The sequence below is a fragment of the Sceloporus occidentalis genome, unplaced genomic scaffold (genome assembly GCF_023333645.1).
Source record: "Sceloporus occidentalis isolate IW3139 unplaced genomic scaffold, rSceOcc1.0.p SCAF_38, whole genome shotgun sequence".
Taxonomy (NCBI): domain Eukaryota; kingdom Metazoa; phylum Chordata; class Lepidosauria; order Squamata; family Phrynosomatidae; genus Sceloporus; species Sceloporus occidentalis.
The window spans coordinates 5,571,624-5,594,594 of NW_028317018.1; the positions used below are offsets into that span (position 1 = coordinate 5,571,624).

At 41.5% G+C, this 22,971-nt stretch overlaps 1 protein-coding gene across 1 annotated transcript in view; it reads left to right on the forward strand.

The window, feature by feature from the left end:
• Window positions 1-281: 281 nt before the first annotated feature.
• LOC149290664 (E3 ubiquitin-protein ligase RNF216-like) overlaps window positions 282-22,971 on the forward strand; it is a 90,519-nt gene continuing 67,829 nt past the window's right edge. The window contains exons 1-5 of the mRNA XM_089488453.1: window positions 282-429; window positions 13,229-13,353; window positions 15,045-15,144; window positions 15,840-15,958; window positions 17,965-18,663. Coding sequence (XP_089344579.1) covers window positions 282-429; window positions 13,229-13,353; window positions 15,045-15,144; window positions 15,840-15,958; window positions 17,965-18,663 — 1,191 coding nt within the window. The remainder of the gene's footprint in view (window positions 430-13,228; window positions 13,354-15,044; window positions 15,145-15,839; window positions 15,959-17,964; window positions 18,664-22,971) is intronic.

The window sequence follows — 22,971 nt, forward strand, 5'->3', positions numbered from 1 at the left end:
AAGGTTTTTTATATATATTTTTTAAAATGGTTAGGGGTCCTCTTAGTGACCTCTTGAACATGTTGTTAATGCCAGTGATGTCACAATGACAAGCTCACTTTGTTGTTTTTTTTTAAATTATTATTTTAGTGTTTTTTAATTTTTTTTTTAAATCACTAACTTTTTTTTCTTCGTTTCATTTTTCAGCATGGGAGAAGAGTGAGAAACAGTAGCAGGAGGGCAGCCGGTCAATGTCTGTGCGTATATAACCTCCGCTGCTGCCAGCTGCTGCTGGGGCTTCTATGGTGGAGAGCTGGCGTGCCAAGACCTTCCGGTGCTCCGTCATAGAAGCCCAGCGATTGCACTGGCAGCAGCGGAGGTTATCTGCGAGCATCATGCAGATGCCCACGGCTGTCAGAGGAGGATCCAAGTCCCCTGCAGCGCTGCAGGGTATCTGGGTCTTAGTGTTGTAGTCACTATAAGACAAGGGATTTTTCAGAGCATTTGCTGTGGGGGAAAAAACCCTCATCTTAGATTCGATAAAATATTAAACTAATCGATAATGAAAATCGCTGACAATGATTTTCATATTTGATTATTGATTTTATCAATTAGTTGTTGCAGCCCTAGTTTGTATTCTCTTGTGATGGCAAGGAGTTGAATGCTGACCGATGTCATTCATTGGCCTGAAGATATCATCAAATAAGGCCTAAATATTTCTTCCTGACCCTTATGGAACAAAGAGTCAGCAGCTTGATTGAAAATCTGCATTTGAATTTGGATATACAGCTTGATCTCTCATGTAGTGGTAGGGAGGTTTCTCTGCATATACAGGTACGTCCTAAAAGTAGTCCTGCCACGCCTTAGATGGATAACCAAGTACATTTTCCCACCCTATATAAGTGTACATGTGTATATAATTAAAATATACACGCACACACAAAAGTGTAACTTCTCTAGTCTAATACAAAATACTTTTCTTCAGTTAATGTCATATTCTATGACAATTTATATTTCAAACAAAAGGGCAATGGGATGCAAGGTTTTTTTTTATATATATATATATATAACTTTTTAATGTTTTATTTTTATTTTTTTTTAATCAGTGCAGTATGGTTAGAGATCAGTGTCTGATCAGTGCCTCATTGGAGCAATCTGATATCCGAGCAGGGTCTAGACAGACCGTGCAGGGGATATCCTGTCCTCCGATGATGACGCGACCCGGAAGGGAATGCCTGATCGGGCATTTATCCCCTTAAGGACCAGGCTGTGTTTTACCTTTTGTACCATTGGGACCGAGGCTGTTTTAACACTTTTGCGGTGTTCGTGTTTAGATGTAATTTTGTCCTCACTCATTTAGTGAACCCACACAAATATGTTGTTTTTTTTCAGGGCAAGAAGGGCTTTCTTCAGATACCATTGTTTTGATCATATTATCTAATTTCCCATAAAAAAATAAAATATGATGAAAAATGTAAAAAAAACCCCCACATTTTCTGACTTTTACCCAAAAAAATCTTTTACTCATCTAAAAAGCTAATGAAAAAACCTACTAAATATATTCTACTATTTGTCCGGAGTTTAGAAATACCCAATGTTTTTTGCTTTTTTTCTGCACGTTATGGAGCATTAAGTACAAGTAGCATTTTTCAAACCATTTTTTCCCAAATCTGGTAATTCTTCCCCCCATGTGCCATTTCGGGTATCTTTGAAGCCGGCCAACACAATTTACCTCATCAAAGCATATATTTTTGAAAACTAGACACCCCAGGGTCTACCACCAGTCTTTGTCAAACTGTGTGGTAGTGATTTATTTTCTGTTTTTTTATCGCTAAAATTGCTCTTCAGGTATGGATTTACAGCTCCTGGTATACGACACTTTCAAACACCCCAAAATGTGTTCAGTAACATCTCCCAAGTACAGTGATACCCCCCATGTGTGGGTTTGTCGGGTTGTTTGGGAGGTAAAACGCCACATTTAGGAAGTGCACATTTTTTAACTTGGAACTTTGACATCTGGCCATTCTGCCCCCATGTCCTAATACGACCATCTTTGAAGCCGGCTAATTCAGTTTACCCCATCATACCATATATTTTCGAAAACTAGACACCCCAAGATATTTCAGATGCTAGTATTTTAACCCTTTCCATGCATGGGATTCTACCACCAGCCTTTGCCACACTTTGTGGTAGTATTTTTTTTGGTGTTTTTTCACACAAATTGTACTTTAGGTATAAATTTATAGCTCCAGGTATACGTCACTATCAAACACCCCAATGTGTGTTCAGGAACATCTTCGAGTACAGTCATACCCCACATGCATGGGTTTTTCTGGTGTTTGGGGTTAAAATACCACATTTTGGAAGTGCGCTTTTCTTCCCCCCCATTTTGGTCAGTCTGTGCCTATGCCCTATCTTTGAGCCCGGCCACTCCAATTTACCCACTCAAACCATTCATTTTTTTAAATTAGGCACCCCTTGGGTATTTGAAATGCTTTAATGAAATTTTTCCATGTCAGGATTTTTGGGAAGATACAGCGCCAATTTTAGCACTTGCTCATAATAATACTTTTTTTTATTTTATTCTTTTTTTACTTTTTTTTTTTTTTTTTATATTTTGCTGGAACTGGATAGTTCCTCTGATGCATAATAATTTTACCATTTAAAAAAAAAAATATTTTACTAATCACATAGTGATTAGAAAGCTGGGCTCAATTGACTTGTATGGTTGAATGCAGTACCTGTATTCAACCTGCAAGTGGAGCCGGAGTTCTCTAGAGGGTCTGGAGACCATTTAGCGAACTTTTTCAACTTTATTTTTTTTACAGGACGGCCGCCATCTTGTGGATGGCGAAGATTGCTTGCAGTGGCGGTTGTGACCGCTCTCCGGATCGTTGATCGCCTCCTAAACTCTTTTAAAACGGGCGTCCGCCGCCATACAATCTATGGCGGATGTTGACGCCCCGGGGAGGTGTTTTATGGACTTACCGGTATGTCTATAGGGGACTGAAGTGGTTAAATTCCATTATAATAGCATATTTAAATTAAAACATTCATTTTTCTGTTTTTGTTTTAGGTTGTTTTGGTTATGTGAATGTTCAAAAGAATGGCGGAGGGAGCAGCACATGAAGAACCAGGTCCTCTGAATAAGGTTTTTGGTTCTGGAAGGAAAGGTATGATTTATAAGGTAGCTTCCACCATAATAATTGTTTTTTCTTCTATTTTGCTTTCTGAGGTATATGTTTTTTTCACTTTTTTTTTAAGATAGTATTATGACTAGCAAACAAAGAATGGCTTCCTTTCTTACAATAAAATAAGTCTGATCTCTGAAATGGTTGATGACTCACACTCGGTCAAGCCCCACAAAATGGGGTCCACAAGAAAAAAGTTTTTTAAAACGCGTACCTCACGTGCATAGGTTTTTGTATTTCTGTAATCTGGAGATGCAACTGAATACATTTTGGTGGGTTTCTCTGGTTACATGTGATCAATAAATGGTTGGGGGGAAAAACAAAAATTAATGTTACAGGCTGTACCGAAATGAAAATTCTGAACTGAAACTGAAAATTCTGGATGCACTTGGCCAAAACCGGAAAGGACCCCCCCCCCCCCCCCCACACACACACACACACCATGAAAAATGAAATATATATAATAGCTAACGGCAATCATTTCCTTTCATGCCAAGTGTGCCAGTACATGGTGGAATCTGGGTATGCCTGGGCAAGACAGGGTTGGGATTGCTGTTTGCAATCATATATGTTTAGTATAGCAATCATACTCCTACCATGCACAAGTATGGCTAGCTACCCCCCTTGTGTATTGATGCTGCCAGTTTCTGCCACCGATATTTTGGTGCATCCCTAGTTACTGCTCCCTCAGCCAGAGGTTGGTGACCAAGTGGTTTTATGGCAAGTGTCCTTATCCTCCTAGTGAAATACCCTGGGAATATATTTTTGTGGGGGTATTATGAGCTGGTAGGTTGCTAAACAGTCCTAAATGAGACATGGGCCTCACAAAATAATATTTAGAAATATCAAGTTTGGAAAATGGAACAAGCATGTTCAATATTTTCCCTCTAATTTCCAAATAACATTAAGAAATATCCCTGTGACACCAACATTCATATATTTTGTGGTATTTTGGTCACCAGAGCTGGTCTGGAGACCATTATCGTAAAATATTATTAGGAAAAAAATGTTTTGTTTTCTTTAAAATATTTTCATTACACCAATGAATTCATACGCCATGACAATATATCTTAAAATGGTATCAAATGAGTGCTCTATCTGTCCTTGAAGAAACAATACATAATTTTAGGGACGCACTGATATATCGGTGGCCGAAAAAGGGCATTATCGGCAAAATGCAGAACATATTCGTCTGCAGGGGCCAGGCTGCTTGTACCAGCCACTAAAACAGGAACCCAGCAGAATCCTGTGAATGCACGTCACATGACTCTGCTCCGTTCCTTCTTCCCCCAAAATAAGTTGCAGAGGGAAGAAGCCAAACCCCTGCAGAAATCTGCGAGAGAGATCTGCAGTTCAGGTAAGGGGGTGGGGGCGGATATATGAGCAAGTATGCATGAATAAGTGTGTGTGTTAGCTTAGATGTGTAAGTGGGTGGGGGAGTGTAGCATGGTATAGGGAGGTTCCAGCATGTACTGGCTACCTAGACATGATAGGAGTGTGATTGCTGTTAGCAATCATATATATTTTATTTTTTTTTGTCAATTTTGGTGTGTTAACCACACCTTTATTAAACGTAACACACCAAAATTGGACAGAAAAATTCAAATTCTATAATAATATTAATATATACTGTGTATGTAATATGTATATATGTGTGTGTGTGTGTATATATATGTGTGTGTGTATAAAATATATATTGCAGCAATAACACTCCTATCATGCCCGGGCAACCAGTACATGCTGTAATCTGGGTATACCTGGGCATGATAGGAGTGTGATTGCTGTTAGCAATCATACATAGATATATATTTATATATAAATTTTTTTGTCCAATTTTGCTGTGTTGCTTATTTTTAAGGTGGGGGGGATTTTCGGTTTTGGACCCGAATTTTAATTTTGGTGAATCCCTATATAATTTTTGTGGGCGCATGAAACATTAAAAAGGCGAATTGTGATTAGCATTAAAATAGCTAAAAAAAAATAAATCATGTTTTCGGGCATGTCATGCAAAGCCTATTGTGGGCTAACACAGCGGTTTGGCATTGGAAGGTTTAAACTAGCCAGATGTTCTACAGCCAAAGGCTCGCCCTCTTAAGCCACACAGACACCTTGTACATACCAGAGCTCTGCCATAAATTCACACATGTTCAGCCTCAGTGACCATTAGTGGTAACTCCCTCATGATATGGAATTTAGGGTGATGGTCTTCTATGCTGGGTTTGGGTCATCTTGAGGACACAGTGGGATCTGTCAATCTTCACAGATGTATGTTAAGATGTACCGTATTCGCTTGATAAGATGACCCTGATTAAAATAAGACCCCCAAAATGTATTAATTTAGGAAAAAAAGTCTGAATATAAGACTACCCTTTAGGAAAAAATCTTTACTAATAAATAACATTTTAACCATTTTTTCATATTTAATAAAAACTGATTGAGAAAAATGCGTTTCTTGTTTCTATCTCCATTTATTTGCCAACCTGCCCCACCAGTTATGCAGATCTGCCTCCCAGATATGCCACTCTGCGCCCTCCCTGACTTAGCAATACATCCCCAGGCTTGTCCCTCGTGCTCCAGACTCCTTGGTGTTTTTTTTGGAGCAGCCGGTGGACATCTGCACGATGCGTGTGGACAACCTCTGCTTCTGCCCGGCACTTCCACCGGGGCTTCTATGACTGAGCACCGGAAGGTCACGTCTCGCTGGCGCTCTGTCAACGAAGCCCCAGCTGGATCCGGGTCCCCTGCAATACATCTTACCAGGCGATAAAATTGACTGAAACTTTCTATGGATTAGGTACATCGCTGAAAACTTTCAAACTCGTCAAGGACATTGAGGTTCCTGCCGATGACTTATAGTGGTTTTGTATAATTAGGTTTTTCTGTGTTTCTCCTTGTTTATGTTTACAAACTGGGTTGTATACTCTGTGTCTAAATTGTTGTCACCTTTTGTTAATATTTTTGTACATAAGCACTGTGACAGTCATCAGGAGAATATATTAATCCAGTCTCTGTGCTCTAACCGAATATTACCTTCCAAGAGCCTGAATAAACCATGTTACTTAATTGTTTAACTTAAATTGGGTTTTATATATTTTGTTTATCTGATCAATGTGGTACTGGGCATTACCGAAGCATCTGCAAGCTGTAGTTGGCTTAAAATATAGCTTGGTGATGACAGCGTGTTACCAGTCTGGTGTGGTATTTGTGGTGTGTTAAGGGTTAAGTGAGTGACCAAAGGGCTGTTATCATTAACCCTTGCACACCCACACCTTATTTGGCCGGTTATCAGATAGCTAACTGTGACAAACTGGAGGCAGCAGTAGCATACTCCTTTTTGTGCGTGTGTTTTTTTTATTTTTGTGTGTAAGAGCTTTTAATTCTGGTTATTTTTGTTGGAATTCAGCACTAAAGAAATTGTATAGTTTGGGCAATTTCCAGAGACTAAACTCAGTGCTTTCTATAGACACGGTATACAAAACAGTTCCCCACTTCTTGTTTTTCTGTATCTGTTGCAAAATGGAAAATTAGCAGCGAATGAAGATTACGGATTTGAGGGAGCTCTGCAATGCCAGAAACTTAATCCCTCGAGGAAGACCTCATTACTGCCCTTGTCAAGTATGATGCATGCGGACCTGTACCTACCGATGGAGCTATGGCAGAGGAGCCTGTAACCAAAGACTGTTAACTACTGGGGTAACTAACAATCCTAATACGCAAATGGTGCAGATACTAATTTGCAAGCTGCCCTAAATCTTTTGAGATCTAACAATCCTGAACTCTTGCAACGATTCTTCAGTATCAGGAAAGGGTGGCAGCACCTCAGACAGACGAAGCCCAGAAGGCACACGAGCTTTAAGTCCTACGCCTGAACAGAGCAATGGCTGTACAGCATCAGCAGAAGGGCAAGTAACCTCTGTGAGCAGCGACCCTGTCCAGAACACTTCCCTCTGATGGAGAAAGATGGGGATCTGGATGTGTTTCTAAGGAGCTTTGAAAAGGTGTGCCGGCAGTACCATCTAGGTAAGCAGATGTGGGCTAAATTTCTAACCCCCACACTTGCGTGGAAGAGCCCTGGATATGTTTGCTTTGCTTCCTGTCTAGGGTGATCAGGACTACATTATCAAATCTGCTTTGTTACAAAGATTCAACCTCACCCCAGAGGCCTACAGGAAAAGCTTTTGCACCATGCAGGTGTGCTAATGAAAGCTACACTAAGCATGTGGGACAGTTGAAAACCACATTTAAGCAGTGGACAGAGGGTCTGAGCATCTCCACCCCTAAGGCCCTCAAGGACCTAATAGTAATGGAACAGTTCCTACAGATGAGAAAACATGAGTATAGAGAGTGGGTCTGGCCAAAATCCTAAAATAGCAGCTGAGACAGCAAAGCTAGCCGGCAGAGCTCCAGCCACAGCATTTTAGTACATCTCAAGGTGTCCCGATCTAAAAAAGGTCAGATGTTAAGCCACCAACTACAAAGCCAGCAGGAGTGCCAGGAGAGATGGCAGCAGTGGGACAGTTGTTTCTATGTAGTACCTGCCCCAAAAAAGAAGAAAAAATCTCTACAGGTGGCTGATGGACACCCAGCAGTTTTGCTTGTGTCTAAAACAGAGGGGAATGAAGGTGACAACCTACAAAAGGTTATTGTGGGACTAAGGGATACTGGGGCTGCATGCACTCTGGTGAGGCCTGAGGTGGTGAGATCCAAAGATTTCATCACTGGAAAAACCATGGCCATCAAAGGAATTGACAGCATGCGCCCTGCACTTGTGTTACCTGGATTAGGGTATATTTCGGCCAACAATATACCGCATTTGCATAAGATGACCCTGATTACAAAACGACCCCCCAAAATCTGAATATTAATTTAGGAAAGAAAGAGAGCCTGAATATAAGACAACCCTATAGGAAAAAAGTTTTACCAGTAAATGTTAATTCATGTAAACTATGTGAACACATTTTTTTTAAATAAAAGCTATGATTTTTTTTTTCCAACCTGCCCCCCCAGGCTTGCCACTCTGCCCCAGAAGTGCCTTATACCCCTCTAAATGCCACTGTGCCCCATGATATGCCTTTCTAACCCTCTATATGCCACTGTGCCCCATGGTATGCCTTTTGACCCCCTATGTGCTACTCTGCCTCCATAATTGCCTTATACCCCTATATGCCATTCTGCCCCATAATATACCTTTTAACTCCCTAAATGCCAGAGTGGCATATAGGGAGGTATAAGGCAATTCAGGAGGCAGAGTGGCGTATAGAGGGTTAAAAAAGCATATCATGGGGCACAGTGGCATATAGGGGGGTATAAGGCATTTCTGGAGGCAGAGTGGCATTAAGGGGGTTAAAAGGCATTTCATAGAGCACTCTGCCTACAGAAATGCCTTATGCCCCCCATTTAACGCCTCCAAACTTACCGGTGCTTCTGAGTCCCCGGTGCGTAGTCCGGGCAGCGTGTAGAGCTCTACGCGATTCGCATAGACAACTTCCGCTGCAGCCGGAAGGAGGTGCGGTTAGGAGCGGGGTTGTCTGCGTCCATCGCGCAGACCTTCCCCAGCTGTCAGAGATCAGAGTTCCCCCGCACCAGACTCAGAAGCACTGGTATGTGTGTGTGTGTGTGGGGGGGGGGGGGGGTTCGGGTCATAACTCAAGAGGATCCAGGTCCCCTGCATCGCTGCTATTTGAGGTCTGATTATAAGATGTCCCCGATTATAAGACGGGTATTTTTCAGAGCATTTGCTCTGGGGGGAAAAAACCTGTTCTTATAATCTCGCACATATGGTATTGGTGCATCCCTAATTATTTTTTCTGCTCACTCCCATGTGGCTTAACGTGAAAGTGAGACTAAGAAAACACATTGGAAACCTTAACCCCTTAATGACCATTGCCGGTTCTGGCACGTTGTGCACTAACATCAGGTTAGCGTCAATTGACGTGCCAGGACCGTCATGTCTTTAAACGGGTGCAGAAAGCAATCTACGTTCGCTTTCTGCACCCAAACGGCGTTGCTGTAATGCCTCGACCTAAAAAAAAAAATATATATATATAATATATTTTTGTGAGCAAGTCCTAAAATTAGCACATTAGCTTAAAACAATTCTCGCATGGAAAGAGTTAAAATACTGGCATATTAAATGCCCATGGGGTGTCTACTTTTAAAAAATGTATGATTTGATGGGGTAAATTGAATTGGCCGGGTTCAACAATGTCCCAATTAACACGGGAAGGATGGCCACACATCTAATTTCCAATTAGAAAAATGCACACGTACCAAATGTGGGTATGACAAACCCATGCATGTGGGGTATCTCTGTACTCAGGAGATGTTGCTGAACACATATTGGTGTTGTGTGACAGCGGCATATACCAGGAGGTGTAAATATACAGGTCATACATAAAGTAGGTGTGTGGGGGAAAAATACACACAAAAAAATACCACTGCAAAAAAGGCTGGTGGTAAAATGTGTGCATGCAAAGAGTTAAAATACCAGCATTTAAAATACCCTGGGGTGTCTTGTTTTCAAAAATATATGGTTTTGTTGGGCACACTGAAATGGCCCAGCTCAAAGATGTACCAAATAGGGCATGGGCAGTGGATCCCCAAAAGCCAAAGTTCAACATGGAAAAATGCGCATGCCCCAAATGTGGCCCTTTTGCCCCCAAACAGCCACGCAAAATCATTCATGTGAGGTATCGCTGTGCTCGGGAGATGTTGCTGAACACATATTGGGGTGTTTTATGATAGTGACATATACCAGAACCGTTTAATTTATACCTGAAGTAAAATGTGTGTGACAAAGCAAATGCAAAAAAATGACTACCACAAAGTTTTACAAAGACTGGTGGTAGATATGGTGCATGGAAAGAGTTAAAATACTAGCATCTGAAATACCCTGGGGTGTCTAGTTTTCAAAAATATATGATTTGATGGGGTAAATTGCATTGGCCGGCTTCAAAGATACCTGAAATGGCACATGGGGGGAAGAATTACCAGATTTGGAAAAAATGGCTTTGAAATAGCAAAACGCTACCTGTACTTATTGCCCCATAACGTGTAGAAAAAAAGCAAAAAAACATAAAAACATTGGGTATTTCTAAACTCAGGACAAATAGTAGAATCTATTTAGCAGGTTTTTTTCATTACCTTTTATAGATGAGTAAAAGATTTTTTAACTAAAAGTTAGAAACAGTCATTTTTTTCTAAATTTTTCACCATATTTTATACTTTTTTTAATAGTAAATATGATACAATCAAAACAATGTCATCTAAAGAAAGCCCTTGTCTTGAAAAAAAACTATCTAATGTGTGTGGGTTCAGTAAACGGGAAAGAAGAAAATTACAGCTAAACACGAGCAGCGCAGAAATGTTAAAACGGCCATTGTCACGAAGGGTAGAAAAAGTAAAATCAGCCTTTGTCACGAAGGGGTTACACGAGTATGTATAGAACATAGTTTATCAAAACACTTTGCAGATAAACACCAAACACTCAATACACCTTTTCTCTTAATTTGCAAAGTTCAAAAGAACTGGAGAGGGGGGGACCATATCAAAGAACTCTTGGGGGCAGGATGTTCTGGATCTATGAACTTAAAACATTAGCCCATCTTGGACTAAATGAAGAATTTGAATGGCACCTCGTCACCTAACGACAAGTTTAAATTACTACATTTACAATTACAGGAGAATGATGTTATGTAACTTGCTAGTCTTTAAACTGTAATTGTGATAATTTTGAATGTGTACACTATGCACCCCAGGACTGATTGTGGTGGTGTTTTACATTAACATATACATTGTACATGGAAAAGGATTAAAATTAGGGCTGCAACTAACTATTATTTTCATAATCGATTAGTTGGCCGATTATTTTTTCGATTAATCGGATAAAAAAAATGAATGTAAATTGTTCATTTATTTAAAATAATTTAATAAACAAATGATGTTAAATACAAACAGCAGAATAAAAAAACTTTGATAAAATGCATTTCTTGTCTTTATTTCCCAACCAGCCCCCCAATTTATGCACATTTGAGCTTGCCACGCTGCCTCCCACATATGCCACGCTGCCTCCCACATATGCCACGCTGCCTCCCACATATGCCACGCTGCCTCCACATATGCCACGCTGCCTCTCACATATGCCACGCTGCCTCCCACATATGCCACGCTGCCTCCCACATATGCCACTCCACGCTACCCCCCAGATATGCCACTGTGGCGCCTGATATGCCTTATACCCCCTGACAAATGCATTTCTTGTCTTTATTTCCCATCCAGCCCCCCAATTTATGCACATTTGAGCTTGCCACGCTGCCTCCCACATATGCCACGCTGCCTCCCCAGACATGCCACGCTGCCCTCCACACATATGCCACTCCACTCTACCCCCAGATATGCCTTATACACCCTGATACACCACTCCATCCTCCCCAGACATGTCATTCCGTCCTCCCCAGATATGCCTTATACCCCCCTGATATCTCAGTCACAGACCCGTTCGCATCACACGGACACCATACTTTTAAAAATAATCTTCCCTGCCCCCAGGATTTAGATTCCCCTTAGTTTGCCCCTCCCTTTACCTCTAACTGCACCTTAAGTTAACGTTATTAAATTAAATTAAATTAACCCTAAACACCCCATCAACCATAACTGCCCCTAAATTAACCCTAAAGACCCCATCAACCACAACTGCCCCAAATTAACCCTGAACACCCCATTAACCACAGCTGCCCCTGAACACCCCATTTACCACAGCTGCCCCTAAACACCCCATTAACCACAGCTGCCCCTAAATGAACCCTAAAGACCCCATCAACCACAGCATCGATTGGCAACGAATTTCATTATCGATTTATCGATTTTATCGATTAGTTGTTGCCGCTCTAATTAAAATGTTTTTTTCCAGTATTTAAAGTACTCTGTGGTCTAGTTTTAAATTGACAGACTTCAAAGATGTCCCAAATAGGACATGGGAACAGTATGACCATATTTGAAAAAAGGGTTTTGGCAAAAAATGGAAATAAAAACAAGCAATGGATTTTTCTTAGTCATAGTTTTTAAATTATACCTTAAACGGGGTTGTGTAAGGCAAATTCATAGTTTAGGAATAATTGTAGACAATATACTTGTCAGCAGTGTTCAATGTCAGACAGCTTCTGCAAATGCCAGTGAGTTATTGTCATGTAAAAAGATTATGATTCATGGTAGGAAAATATCATTTGTTCCTCTGAGTCAATGGTAAGGCCTCACTTTGAATATGCAGTGCACATTTGGTCACCTGTTCATAAAAAGGACATTTATGGAGCTTTGTAGAAGCTGACTACAAATTAAGTAAGAGTAGAAGAAATACATTTGCACTTAAAGCGGTGTAAAGGGTTCTTAATGGAATTCTCTACCCACATATATTTTGCTATAAAATGTAATAGATGCCTATAAATATGGTCTTGATACATATATATATATTTGGCTAGAAGCAGAGCGCTAATTAATAGCGTGTTTATCCAGTGAGATCAGATTGGCAAGAAGCAATTTAGGGCCAATTGAAAAGTTTCTGCATCAACAGCAAAGTTTAACTTGGATGAATGTGACATTCTATTACATAAAAAAAAAAAAAAAAAGTTATGTGGAGTATTAATTTCATCGGGGAATATTCCCCAAAATAAATCGGGTCATTGTTCAGCAGAGGGATCTATAGTTTAGAAGAGATCCTAAACAAAATGGCAACAAATGTTTTTTCCCCTAATTATATTATAGGTTTATTAGCAATGGTTTCATGCATTTCTATTTTTTTTTATAATTAGTTTTTATTGTCTTTCCATAGTGTAACCATAAAAAGAAAGGGATATGGGGGTACAGAAAGAAAAAAGGAAAAGGGGTCCAGTGTACACTGAAATGTATTTCTATAATTTTTAAGAGAAGGTCCTACTTGTCTTGAACAAACCAATTTCTAATTTGTATGGGTACATCAAATATGGAAAAAGGCTAATATTGTATGACAACTGTATGGTAAAAATGTCAACAGTAAACTTAAAACAAACTGTTCTATTTCTTGGCAGATTGGGAGATACATAGGAATGACAGTTGTGTCACTCTATCAGATGACTCTGATGAAGAGATCTCTGTTCTAACCAATCCAGTGCAAATCTACAAGGAAGATGAGAATGACGTGGTTATAATAGAGGTAATTGTAAAATTTCTTGTATCAACTAATAAGGAAACTTGATTATGGATGTAAAGGGAAATAATGTGGATACCATTGTAAAGTCAAGGAGCAGGATTGGAGATGCTTTAGTCACGGTCAGTATGAACATAAAAGTATGTTTGGCCTTTAGTGCCTTGCAAACATCAAAATTCACTTAATAATGGAGGAAAAGCAAGGAGAAATAGTATGTTTTCCAATGATACATTAGGAAGCTATTTGAAACTTTACACTTTAACCATTTCTATCCAAGTTAGAGTGGCTTCCACTGATGTAACTACAGGGGTCGAATCTGTGTCCGGGCTTGCGCCTCTACGGGGCCTGGTGCGACCCCTTCTTACTGTCTCCTTGTACCGATATAAAATTGTTTAGAAAGGGTCTTTCGACCTGTGCTGCACCGATCCAGGTCGGAAGGGCCCTTTTCTAAACTATTTTGAACCGACACAAGGAGACAGGAACGTATCGGGTGAAACCTAGGCTGCCCGCACAGTGTACGCCCCTGTGTTCTAAATTGTTTAGAACTAGACACTGACATCATCTCTGTCCATATCAATTGGCATCAGAGGCAGTTTTTAAAAATATATGGTTTTATTGGACACATTGAATTGGCCAGGCTCAAAGATGTATCAAATAGGGCATGAGCAGTGGGTCAGCAAATGTCAAAGTTCAACATTGCAAAATGCACATGCCCCAAATGTGGCCCTTTTTGCCCCCGAAGAGCCATGCATGGGCAGTATCACTGTATTCAGGAGATGTTACTGATCACATATTGGGATGTTCCGTGACAGTGACATATACCAGGACCTGTTAATTCACATCTGAAGTAAAACGTGTGGGGGGGAAAAAACGCAAAAAAAATGACTACCACAAAGTTTGAAAAAGACAGGTGGTAGAATTGGTGCATGGAAATAGTTAATACTAGCATTTGAGATACCCTGGGGTGCCTAGTCTTCAAAAATATATGGGTTGATGGGGAAAAAATTTGCATTGGCCAGCTTTAGATACCCAAAATAGCACATGGGGAAGAATTACCAGATGTGGAAAAAAATTGTTTTGAAATGGCAAATGCAGAAAAAAGCAAAAAACATAAAAACATTGGGTATTTCTAAACTCAGGACAAATAGTAGAACCTACTTTTTTTTTATTATAGTAAATTATACAATCAATATAATGGCATGAAAACTGTGTGTATATATAACTTGTGTGGGTTCAGTAAACAGGAAAGAAGAAAATTACAGCTAAACACAAGCAGCGCAGAAATGGTAAAACAGCCATTGTTACGAAGGGTACAAAAATTTAAATCGGCCCTTGTCATGAAGGAGTTAATTTAAAATTTATATTGTTTATTTGAAAACTGAGTTACATCGTATTCCCTAAGAAGATTTGGTTGGAATGTGAGATGTACAATAGAACTCGTGTTTGTTTAAAATACTAGGGATGCACCGAAATATCGGTGGCCAAAACATATCTGCCGTAAATGGCAAAAATCTGAATAAAAAAAAAAATGCCAGGGGGCAATTGCTGCAGCATACTTGTGCATTGCTTGCACAAACACTGCTAGCAACATCTCTTGTTCCGCCCAGGGGAAGCAGGAACTCAGCAGGAGTCATTCTTTAGAGTCACATGAATTTACGTCGCTTGACTCTGCTGTGTTCCTGCTTCCCCCTGGGCAGGACAAAGAGAAGCTTTTTCGCACAGAGTGCGAGCAATGCAGGTGGATATCAGTGCCCCCTGCGGAAGTCTGCGAGCGGCCCCGGGTAATCTGCAGTTCAGGTAACTGGATGGAGTAGGGTGTATGAACGAACGAACGAACGAATGAATGAGTATCTGTGAATGAAGGGGATAAATGTTTGTGAATGAGTGAATGCCAGGTTTCAGCATGTATTGGCTGCTTGTGTAAGATAGAAGTAAGGTTGCTATGTTAAATATATATAATTGCTAACAGCAATTACACTCCTTATCATGCCCAGGCATACCTGGATTCCAGCATGTACCTGTTGCCTGGGCAAGATAGAAGTGTGATTTCTGTTAGCAATTATATAATATATATTATTTATTGTATCTGGTTTTGTTTTTTGTTTCGTCCAAGTGCATCCTGAATTTTCATTTCGGTGCATCCCTACCAAATAAGGAACCGTATGGGCCTGGTTTGTAGGCTGCACTCCCCCCCCCCCCCCCCCCCATTTTAAGTCTAGGTGCGGCCCATAGTCAGGGTTTATTGCAGGGCTGCACAATTCGTATCACCCAACGCCCGGGATATGCAGTTTTCTTTTGTTTTTGTTATTTACATTTTCATTTAACCCTGCAGCAGGGTTAGGATCCAAGTCCCCCGAAGCGCTGGATCCTCCTCTCTGGCAGCTGGTGGATGGCTGCACGACAACCCTCACTGCTGCCACTTCCACCAGGGCTTCTATGACGGAGACGAGGATCCCCCTGCAGGGAACCTGTATCCTCCTTTCTGGCAGCAGGTGAACGTCTGTGCGATGCCCCGGCGGAAGTGGGAACAGCAGTAGGGGTTGTCTACACGCATCTCGCAGGCGTCCACCGTCTGCTCAAGCTAGACTCCAGTGAGTCTGGGGATGCATTGGTAAGTCTCGGGGAGGCAGAGTGGCATATCTATAAGTAGGGTGCATTATGAATTAAGAGGGGGCTGAAAATGGCTAGGGTTTTCCAGGGGACCTGGATCCTCCTGTGTTATTCCCCCCCCAACAACTTACCGCTGCTTCTGACTCCCCGGTGCTTAGTCCGGGCAGCGTGTAGAGCTCTACGCCATTCGCGTAGACAACTTCCGCTGCAGCCGGAAGGGGGTGCGGTTAGCAGCGGGGGTTGTCTGTGTCCATCGCGCAGACCTTCCCCGGCTGTTAGAGATCAGAGTTCCCCGTGATCTCTGACAGCCGGGGAAGGTCTGCGCTTTTTCTTTTTTTCATAAATTAATATTCAGATTTTGGGGGGGTCGTCTTATAATCGAGCAAATACGGCAGGGGTGTCCAAGTTTTTTCTGCAGTGGGCCACTTCATCAGAATTGTATACGTGCGCGGGCCGCACTCATTTTTCACTGTGACAAAAAATATGGCCTTTAATAAAATATGCAGATTAAAATAAAGTAAATAACACAAAACCTTTACTCTTCCTCTCACTGATTTCTGGGCCTTGAAAGTTTTGCGACTACAAATTCAGGATTCCCTAGATTTATTCTAGGGATGAACTAAAATGAAAATTCTGGACCAAAACATTCAGGGTTCACTTAGCCAAAACCGAAAATGACCCCCACCTTTAAAAATAATAATAAAAACTCACATGTTTAATAAAAGTAGGTAACACACAATTGGACAAAATTAGCAATATGACTTGGCATGATAGGAGTGTGATTGCTAACAGCAATCACACTCCTATCATACCCAGGCAACCAGTAAATACTGGTACCTAGGCATGATGGGACTGTGCTCGCTGTGATTGCTGTTAGCAATCACACTCCTATCATGCCAAGTCAGCCAGTACATGCTGGTACAGGGTGGCTGTAAGTGATGTGCAGACCCCATACTGCTGGCAGCATCACTACACAAGGGGGGCAGCTAGCTAGGTTTCAGCATGTACTGGCTGACTTGGCATGATAGGAGTGTGATTGCTAACAGCAATCACAGTCCCATCATGCCTAGGTTCCAGCACTTACACATCCATCCAGTAAATGCTGGAACCTAGGCATTATGGGACTGTGACTGCTGTTAGCAATCACACTCCTATCATGCCAAGTCAGCCAGTACATGCTGGTACAGGGTGGCTGTAAGTGCAGACCCCATACTGCTGGCAGCATCACTACACAAGGGGGGCAGCTGGCCAGGTTTCAGCATGTACTGGCTGACTTGGCATGATAGGAGTGTGATTGCTAACAGCAATCACAGTCCCATCATGCCTAGGTTCCAGCACTTACACATCCATGCTATCACACACACACACACACACACTCACACTCATTTATTCATATAATCATTCATTCACAGATTCATTCCCTCAATCACACACACTCATTCAAACACCCTCCCCACCCCCTTACCTGCACTGCAGCTCCTCGATGCCGCTCAGACTTCAGCAGGGGGCGCGGCCTCCCTCTGCTAAAGCACAGAGGAAGTAGGATGTCACGTGAACTCCGCTTCCTCTGTGCAGTCCAGAAGACCCTCCCACAAGTAAGTAGCAGGGCTTGAGGTGCGGCTCGCGTAAGATCGGTTGCCCTGGCTGCCGATCTTACGCGGGCCGCACCTCGAGGTCTCATGTTGGACTCACCTGAAATACGGTAATACATGTATTCCTGTTCATAAGTTAAATAACTGTTACCATTCCACTAATTTATTTTTTTCTTTAAAATAGCACTGGCCTGTAATCGAGCCAATACGGTAATGAAATTATGTAATTTATAAAGAGAATTTCCCTGCACCAGTTGCTAAGGCTGGCAGCTTTAAGGCTAAATTTAGATGAACTACTTCCTGAGCACCTGGCGTAACTCTGCTTTAGAAAAATATGCAATGTGTGAAGTATGGTTGGTGTAAACTTTGGCTGTTTAACTAGTGATTGGTCACATATCCATTATGTTTGTTTTAGGAGGATAGAAGTCATCTGAAGCTGTCCCGTCCAGATATTATCCGACCAGCAGCTCTTTGGCATGGCACTGACTGGCAGCAAGGCAGTAGGAACTCTGGGACTAGTGAAAGCAATCGTCCAACGTGCAGAAGAAATCTGCATAACCAAGATGATTTGAGCAAGGATTCTGGGAATGTAAAGGATTTAAGTGTTCAAGTAGAAAAACGTAGGGATATCCATGTGGATCAGAAGAAATCAAGTAAATCAGCAACTAATGATTTTCCATCTTCATCAAACGTAGAGATAGTACCTCCTGTAGAAAAAGAACCTGTTTTTCATAAATCCAATGTCGGCATCATAGAACTGGAGTCAGATGATGATGATGATGATAATGAGGTGATCTTACAAAGGAAAAATCTTTATCATCCATCTGGTAGTCATTCACCCAGACAAAAATATCCTGTAGCGCTAAAAAGGGAGGCTCACAGGGATGGTTTAGGGCCTGCTGTTCCTGAGCCTTTCGAGGATGGTAGCCCCGGCCCTTCCTCACCTGCAGTAGCTCATCTGCCAGAATTTGTAAGTGGAGACCAAGCAAGTCTTACAGTTAATAAACGAACAAGGGGCATAACAGTATTTACTGACTCACATATTGGAGACCTTTCTGAACAAGGTGCTTCTGGCCTGGATGTTGAACTAATTTCGCGACTTGTTATGGAGACGGTGAGTCATGAAAACCTAGAATACTTTATGTAGAAAAAAAATGTAATGTAATGTTTGAAAACAGGTCTTTACCATGGAATGGTCCATTCAACAGGAACATACCGTATTTGCTCGATTATAAGACGAGGTTTTTTCCAGAGCAAATGCTCTGAAAAATACCCCTCGTCTTATAATCAGGGTCGTCTTATAATCAGACCTCAGACCTGATTATGAGACTAAGATCCAGATCCCCCGCAGCGATGCAGAGGACCTGGATCCTCCTGTGTTAATCCCCCCCCAACTTACCGGTGCTTCTGAGTCCCCGGTGCTTAGTCCGGGCTGCGTGTAGAGCTCTACGCGATACAATCGCGTAGAGCTCTACACGCTTCCCGGACTAAGCACTGGGGACCCAGATGCAGGGGACCTGGATCCTCCTGTGTTAACCCCCGACCCAACTTACCGGTGCATCTGAGTCCCCGGTGCTTAGTCCGGGCTGCGTGTAGAGCTCTACGCGATTGTATCGTGTAGAGCTCTACGCTCTACACGATACAATCGCGTAGAGCTCTAAACGCTGCCCGGACTAAGCACCGGGGACTCAGAAGCACCGGTAAGTTGGAGGGGGGGGGCATAACACAGGAGGATGCAGGGGACCTGCATCCTCCTGTGTTATGCCCCCTCCAACGTACCGGTGCTTCTGAGTCCCCGGTGCTTAGAGCTCTACGCGATTCGCGTGGAGCTCTACATGCTGCCCGGACTAAGCACCTGGGGCTCAGATGCAGGGGACCTGGACCCTCCTGTGTTATGCGCCCCCCCCAACTCAGAAGCACCGGTAAGTTTGGAGGAGGGAGGGGGAGTGTTAAATGTGGGTTTGAGGCATTTCTGGAGGCAGAGTGCTCTGTGAAATGCCTTTTAACCCCTTTAATGCCACTCTGCCTCCTGAAATGCCTTAAACCTCCCTATATGCCACTCTTCCCCATAATATGCCTTTTAACCCTCTAAGTGCCAGAGTGGCATATAGGGTTAAAAGGCATATCATGGGGCACAGTGGCATATAGGGTTAAAAGGCATATTATGGGGCACTGTGGCATTTAGAGGGTTAAAAGGCATATCATGGGGCACAGTGGCATATAGGGGGTATAAGGCACTTCTGGGGCAGATGTGCATAACTGGGGGACAGGTTGGAAAATAGAAGGAAATAAAACCAAAATATTTTTCTCAAGCATAGCTTTTATTAAAAAAAGTGTTTAAATGAATTAACATTTACTGGTAAAACTTTTTTCCTATAGGGTCGTCTTATATTCAGGCTTTTTCTTTTTTTCCTAAATTAATATTAAGATTTGGGGGGTCGTCTTATAATCAGGGTCGTCTTATAATCGAGCAAATACGGTATTTAATAACACCTTTTAAAAACTCTACCATACGGACGTTATAGGAGATTTTTTCAATTTGAGGTTTTATATATTTTATATCAAATACAGTGTTAAGTCAAACATTTTCAGTCTTTAAGGTTAGCATGCTTGGACATTCATCACATTTGATTAGTTTATAAATGTAGATGTGGGATGATAGAAGCAACATAGTAAGGGGTAGAAAGAGGAAAGAGCATCTTAACTGCAAAGGGAGTCATTTAGAGAAACAAGATTTAGAGAGAGGATGAAATATATATATATACTTTTGGTGTACTAATATTCGCCAAATTAGATGTGTTAACCAAAATATAAAGTATAAGATCTCAAATCTTGAAAATACCTTAAATGTGTACAATACCATATCATTCTCACAATTTTATAGGGCATGTATTACAAGTTATATATTGCTGTTTCATTTTTCACAGTCCGTAAACTGGTTTGTAACCGTTATCATGAACAAGCATGGAAAGCACACTACTCTGTGTATTTCAGGAGGAGCTTTTAGGCGCACTGCCATTTGGCCACCAATCTCTGCCATATTTAGCAGTAATTAATGTTTTGTTTTTTTGAGACCCTAATATTTTTGCCTTGCATTTGTCAGTTTAGTGAATATTGAGATGGGTCTAACAGGTGGGCTAGCCAAGCTCATCTTGCAGCAGTATCTGTGGGATTGGAGCTTTGTAATGTATAGGGAAGTCAGGGTGTTGAAACTACAACTGTCCTGCAAACTCCTCTCAGCTCTCCCTTTAGTGAATTAACACTGCATCTTGAATAGCACATTTGACTTCAATTTAGGGTAGAAGAGGATCAGAAATGCATTAATAAAGATAAGCCATTTAGGTTGCAAAAGTTCAAGTAACGTTTTTTTAGGGCTGCAACTATCATTTTCATAATAGATTAGTTGGCTGATTAATTTTTCGACTATCTATATACTTTATGCCACATGCCCTCCTGATGTGCCCCCCCCCCCCGGTGTCTACTGGGGGCAGCAGGTGAATGTCTGCATGATGCGTGTGGACAGTGGCGACTCTAGAAACAATATATAGGGGGGGGGCACACAAGATACCACAGTTAAACTGGGGGGGCATTAATAATTTCCACCATTAAATCATACCACTGAAAAAACACACACACACACACACACACACACACACACACACACACACACACACACACACACACACACACACACACACACACACACACACACACACACACACACACACACACACACACACACACACACACACACACACACACACACACACACACACACACACTGCCAAAAGTAATGTGCTATGGAATGATACTTTTGTTATTGGACAATACAATACTTGATCATTCAACATGGGAAGCCTGAAGCCACAATTTAGTACGACTAATCCTTGAAATCCTTTAAACAACACAATACCTTAACTTTTCCACTAAATGATTTCAGGGCCTAATATTAGACCCTGCTGCCGATAGCAGGCATAGATCAACACATTAATACACAAACCCATCGAGGCGACGATCGCCTCCTAAACTTAAATGGTGTCGCTGGAATGCCTCGATCAGGAGGCATCCAGCGACACCAAACACTTACCTTTCGATGGGCTGTGACCGCTCCGGAGAGCGGTCACAGCCGCAGCTGCCGATGATCTTCGCCATCAAGCAAGATGGCCGCTGCCCTGTAACAGGAACAAAAAATTTTAAAAGTTCGCTAGACGGTCCAGACCATCTAGAGAACTTTGGCTCCACTTGCAGGTTGAATACAGGTACTGCATTCACCATGCAAGTCGATGGAAGGCAGCTTTCTAATCACAGTGTGATTAGTAAAAATAAATTAAAAAATAAAATTTATAATAATTAGAAAAAAAAATAGTAAAAAACTAGTAAAATGTAAAAATCATTTCCCACTGATGTCACTATCAGGGGAACCTCCAAGTTGAAAAAAAATGTTAAAATTTTTTTTTTAAAAAGACAAAAAAAAAAAAATATATATAAAAAATATATTTTTGTGAGCAAGTCCTAAAATTAGCATATTAGCTTAAAACAATTCTCGCATGGAAAGAGTTAAAATACTGGCATATTAAATGCCCGTGGGGTGTCTACTTTTAAAAAAGGTATGATTTGATGGGGTAAATTGAATTGGCCAGGTTCAACAACGTCCCAATTAACACCGGGGGAAGGATGGCCACACACCTAATTTCCAATTAGAAAAATGCACACGTACCAAATGTGGCCTTTTAGTTCCCACAAAAATGACACACCCATGCATGTGGGATATCATTGCACTCAGGAGATGTTGCTGAACACATTATGGGGTGTCGTGTGACAGCGGCATATACCAGGAGCTGTAAATTCATACCTAAAGTAGGTGTGTGTGGGAAAAATACACACACAAAAATACTACTGCAAACTTTGAAAACATGCTGGTGGTAAAATGTGTGCATGCAAAGAGTTAAAATACCAGCATTTAAAATACCCTGTGGTGTCTAGTTTTGAAAAATATATGGTTTTGTTGGGCACACTGAAATGGCCCGGCTCAAAGATGTACCAAATAGGGCATGGGCAGTGGATCCCCAAATGCCAAAGTTCAACATTGAAAAATGCGCATGCCCCAAATGTGGCCCTTTTGCCCCCAAACGGCCAGGCAAAATCCTTCATGTGAGGTATCGCTGTACTCAGGAGATGTTGCTGAACACATATTGGGGTGTTTTGTGATAGTGACATATACGAGAACTTTTTAATTCATACCTGAAGTAAAATGTGTGTGGAAAACCAAATGCAAAAAAATGACTACCACAAAGTTTGACAAAGACTGGTGGTAGATATGGTGCATGGAAAGAGTTAAAATACTAGCATTTGAAATACCCTGGGGTGTCTAGTTTTCAAAAATATATGGGTTTATTGGGCACACTGAAATGGCCCGGCTCAA